Genomic DNA, 5,227 nt, shown 5'->3' on the forward strand with positions numbered 1-5,227 from the left:
TGACACGAATTTAAGAGATAAATCACGTTTTGTTCTACGACATTAAATACATCAGCAGTGACCCCACTGGTGATTTTTGAAGAGTTTACGTGTCTGAAAAACGATGGTTGTTACCGAGTGGCTGAATAGGACTACAGAAATTGTCGAGACCGTTGTACGTCATTACGCCTAACACGTAAACACTCACGCTAAGTTTGTTTTCCCCTGTGTTCTGCTTGAAAGCAAGTACATTCATATCTTTAGTATCTGTATATCTATATCCAGTAGTCGAGTTGAGGGGGGATGGGGGGGGATTGCATCCCCCTTAGGTATTAAAATGGTCAAAACCATCCCCCTTATGAAACGGCCATCCCCCCTTCCCATCCCCTGTTATTTGATCAATTAATGTGGAAATATTGCCAATGTTTAATTTTCAACATTCTACATTTTATATGTGCACGTCACGTGCCCCTCGTCCACATTATTTTAGCCGCTAAAATACTGTTGACGAGGGGCTCGTGCACATATCACGATCACGAAATTGATGTCAAGTCAGTCAGCGTTAACGATAGCAGCGCAGCCTGTGCAAGCATCATGGCCAGTAAGCGACAAGGACAGCTTGACCTGAGGGACTACTTCGGCTTTAAGAGGACAAAAAGTACCACTGAAGGTAAGTCAAGAATACTTTTGATATGTCACCAAATGTGTAATCTCTGGACAGAGGCGATAACAACAGAGTTATAGTTTGGGAGCTTACGTTTTTTTTCTTGTTAACTAGCCTAACGCCAGGCAGCTAGTACTAGCTGCTATAGTAACCAACGTCAGGTTAGACCTTTCTTATATTCACAAAGTTAATGTCAGATTTGATTTCTTTTTCACATGGAATATCTCGCAGGGTTTCCCACAGCTCTTTACTGCTTAGGCGACCGCATAAGAAACACACTTAACTAGCCTAGACATGTTCAGTCGGGGAAAACAATTAAATGTAATTTAGGATGAGGCAGAGCAAGCTAGTGTACAAGCAGAGACGACAGGGGCAGAAGAACACAGAGAAGAACAGGTGTCGTTGACGGTTCCTGAAACAGCCGGTGAAGTTCAGTTAAGGATGGTAGATAGTCCAAGTTTGGGATTCTTCAGTATGAAAACTGGTTCCGAAAGAACCCATTTGAATTAAGGTTCCTGGAGGATCTTTAGGCTGATTTTGTGTATCAATTCGATGATCATGTATCCACTAGTGATTTAAGCACTTTGTTTGATAAGCTTTCCATTCATTTTAGTGAGATCATATAATATAAATTAAGTGTGAAAATTGCACCTTTAGTCACTGTGAGCGACCAAAATGTATTACTTAAAAAGCTTTAAATGTGATGCATGCCTCCGAATCGTGTGATAGCGGCTTCTGGTGGTTGAATGTCATCGCTCTTATTTTATATGAAAAAAAACCACAACTTGACAGTAGGCCTACTTCACTGTCTGCTCATTCTAACAAAACCATAATGCCGTTGTTTTCTTCATATAGAGGATAATCATGGCGAGGAAGCAGGAAGGAGAGCAGAGGAGACTAGAGCTGGAGAAGGAACAGGTTTGATATTTCTAAATAGACACTTTTCTTTTTCGAAGAGGGGGAAATAGCTAATCCTACCAAGGGGGGTTTTTAACAGATTTTATGTTTTTGTGGTAGAAAAAAGAAGAGAGGAGAAGGCAGAAGCAGAGGAGCCTAGAGCTGGAGAAGGAACAGGTTTGATAATTCTAAATAGACACTTTTCTTTTTCGAAGAGGGGAAATGTATCTTACCAAGTGGGGTTTTAACATAGATTTTATGTTTTTGTGAGAGAAAAAAGAAGAGAGGAGGAGGCAGAAGCAGAGGAGCCTAGAGCTGGAGAAGGAACAGGTTTGATAATTCTAAGTAGACACTTTTCTTTTTCGAAGAGGGGAAATGTATCTTACCAAGTGGGGTTTTAACATAGATTTTATGTTTTTGTGGTAGAAAAAAGAAGAGAGGAGGAGGCAGAAGCAGGGCGAGATAGTGTTGATGATTCTGACCAAAATAACCAGGGAGATAATGAGCAAGATATCCCTGAATGCTGGACATCTACCAAGTTCAGGGAGAAAAAAAAGTATTATCCATGGCTAATATGTCAAAGCAAAAAAACTTGGCTGCCTAACCTGCCAGAAAATGAAAGTGGTTGGGCCAAGTACATGTGGGAGCAGCCAGTTGCATATTGCTGAGGAGTGGTCCAACGTTAAGGTTACAGCCTATGGTACAAACCGAGCAGCACAGCTGCAGTCTCTTCGTAAGAAAATACACAAGCATAAAATGTCAGACTATCACCAAGCAGCTGAGAAAACCATGGAAAAAGCAAAAGAAAAGACATTGGAAACATTGACTTCTGAAATGCAAAGGGATCACTTCTTAACTACTGATAGGGTATTTCGTACAGTTTACAAGATTGTGAAATCTGGAAGGCCTTTCACAGATCTACCGTCCGATATTGATCTGCAAGTCTTGAATGGACTAGACATGGGAAGAACTTTACATTCAGACTATTCCTGTGCAACAATCAGCCAACACATAGCAAATGCAATGCGAAAGAGAGTAGTTGGAAAGGTCCTTCAAAGTGGAACAAAACTTTCTGTTATGATAGATGAAGCTACAACTGACAGTAAAAAATCAGTATTGATCATTTATATTAGAGCGAGCTTAGGGATGAGTGAAGAGCCCCTAACATTCTTCTTGGATCTAGTTGAGCTTTCTGCTACCAATGCAGGTGAAATCTATCAAGCTCTAATGAAAAATCTGTCACATCATGGCTTCTCTGAAGCTATTCTGAGTGAACGCTTTGTTTGCTTTGCATCAGATGGAGCTTCTGTAATGCTTGGAAGTAAAGCAGGTGTTGCAACCAAAATCGTAGAAAAGTTTCCAAACGTAATGGTGTGGCACTGCATGAACCACCGTCTTGAGCTGAGTGTTGGAGATGCTGTTGAAGAAACTGTAGGGATGAATGACTTCCAGTTTTTCTTTGACAAAGTGTACAGTCTCTATCATGCATCGGCCAAAAACCGCCGTGAGCTCACTGAATGTTGTGAGGAACTTGCTTTACAGTATCTGAACATAGGGAGAATTCTCAGCACTAGATGGGTGGCATCCAGTTACAGGACCATTAAAGCTGTATGGCAGCAGTACCCTGCAATCCACAAGCACTTTTCCAATGCCTCAGTTGATCCTAAAAGAAGTTCAACAGAGAAATGCATGTTCAGTGGTTTAATAGATCGCCTTTCTAATGTCACCTTTGTGCACAATCTTGGAATCATGTATGATGCTTTAGAAGAGTTGTCTGAATTCTCTCTCTCTCTTCAAGACAGAAACATGACGCTCCCCAAGGCTGTAGCAATACTCAGTCGGCAGGTCCGTGTGTTGAAGTCCATGGCAGAGCAGCCTGGACCAGCGGCAGAAGTGGCTCAGACTGCAATCGGTTTGAAGCTATTCGAAGGGGTGCCACTAACAAATAATTTAAGACACAGCAGAGAAATAAACCACCAACATTTTTTTCATGCTTTGGCTGCTAAAATTGAGACAAGAATGGGATCACTGCCTGGAAAACAGAGAAGCAAAGAAGAGTACCAGAGCTTTCTTGACAATGTCAAAGTGCTGCAGCCATCAAACTGGCCAGATGTGTGTGGTGTTCGTTATGCCGAAAAGGAAATACAGGAACTCTGCTCCTTTTTCAAGCTTGATGATGGCAGACAAATTCAGAGAGGAATGAGGGAATATGTTGATATGGTGAAACTCAAAACTGTTGATGAAATGACACCACAAGCACCAGAAGAGCTAAAACCCCTCCTTCAAGCAGTGAACACACTGGTCATCTCCACAGCTGAGTGTGAGCGTGGGTTCAGTCAGATGAACATTTTAACCACAACTAGAAGCACGCTAGAGGTAAAAAGTATGTCAGCCTTGCTTTTCATCAAGTGTGTTGGCCCTCCACTACAAATGTTCAAACCAGAAGTTTATGTCAAGTCTTGGCTTCAAAGTCATAGCTTGGCTAATGATCTGAGAGCAAGAGCCCGGAAAGTTGTCATTAAAAAACATGATTATGAAACTCTTTGGAAGATCCTATGAGATACTACAGTATAGGGGAGAATTGGGTTGGTAGCCATTGAATAAAACTGTTTATTTGTATTTGTATATCATATTATATGTATTATTTTCAGATTTTGTAAATATTATATTTGTTTAATCCATGTTCTTGCACTTGAATTAAAATGGACTTGACTAGAGAGGATTCATGTTCAATGTTTTGTGAGGTTTTGTTTCAGCATTTAATGGATGAATTCCCAGTAGATTTATAGGTATTGTGAGTGTGAAGTTGAAGTTGAAGTTGCACTTGCACCCAGTGGGAAAATGTGTCCTCTGCATTTACCCTAACTATGTAGGAGCAGTGGTAGCCATGGGACCAACTCTAATTCTGAGGTGCCTTGGTCAAGATCAATGACAGGAGTATCTGACACGTAATATATCCATAGCATGCAAGTTGTTTTACAGTAATAGAATATAATAATTATCTTTGTGCTTAAACACTAATCAAAAGGGTACAACGTTGGTCTCCCACCAAATGCGCTGTCATCAGATCAAATTAAGGGCCCTTAAGGCAGTCAGCACCAAACATATATCCAGTCTACTCAACTACCCTGAATTGCAGGTTAGTTTTTGTTTTTAATCTCCGGGGGGGGGGGGGGGGGGGGCATGCAGATCCACCATCCCCCCTGGCTTTTTTTTACAACTTGACTACTGCCTACAACTACTACTGCTCCGACAACGGTGCAACCTACAACTACTGCTTCACCTACAACTCCTGCCGCTACTACTGTTGCAACAACAATAGCAGCACCTACAACTACTGCTGCACCAACGACAGCAGCCCCTACTACTGTTGCAACAACAACAGCAGCACCTACAACTACTGCTGCTCTTACAACGGTGCAACCTACAACTACTGCTGCACCAACGACAGCAGCCCCTACTACTGTTGCAACAATAACAGCAGCACCTACAACTACTGCTGCTCTTACAACGGTGCAACCTACAACTACTGCTGCACCAACGACAGCAGCCCCTACTACTGTTGCAACAATAACAGCAGCACCTACAACTACTGCTGCACCTACGACAGCAGCACCTACTACTACTGCTGCCCTGACAACAGTGCAACCTACAAATACTGCTTCACCAACGACAGCAGCCCCTACT

General features: G+C 42.0%; 1 protein-coding gene across 1 annotated transcript; it reads left to right on the forward strand.

Moving 5' to 3' along the window:
- The first annotated feature begins 315 nt into the window (after positions 1 to 315).
- Positions 316 to 4,184, forward strand: LOC307033949 (E3 SUMO-protein ligase KIAA1586-like). The gene is made up of 4 exons (XM_079672584.1): positions 316 to 649; positions 1,499 to 1,561; positions 1,814 to 1,870; positions 3,339 to 4,184. The coding sequence occupies exons 1-4, from the start codon at positions 385 to 387 to the stop codon at positions 4,097 to 4,099; spliced, it is 1,146 nt and encodes a 381-aa protein (XP_079528710.1). The 5' UTR covers positions 316 to 384; the 3' UTR covers positions 4,100 to 4,184.
- Positions 4,185 to 5,227: the final 1,043 nt, after the last annotated feature.

This window comes from Notothenia rossii (genome assembly GCF_949606895.1).
Source record: "Notothenia rossii genome assembly, chromosome: 3".
Lineage (NCBI taxonomy): Eukaryota > Metazoa > Chordata > Actinopteri > Perciformes > Nototheniidae > Notothenia > Notothenia rossii.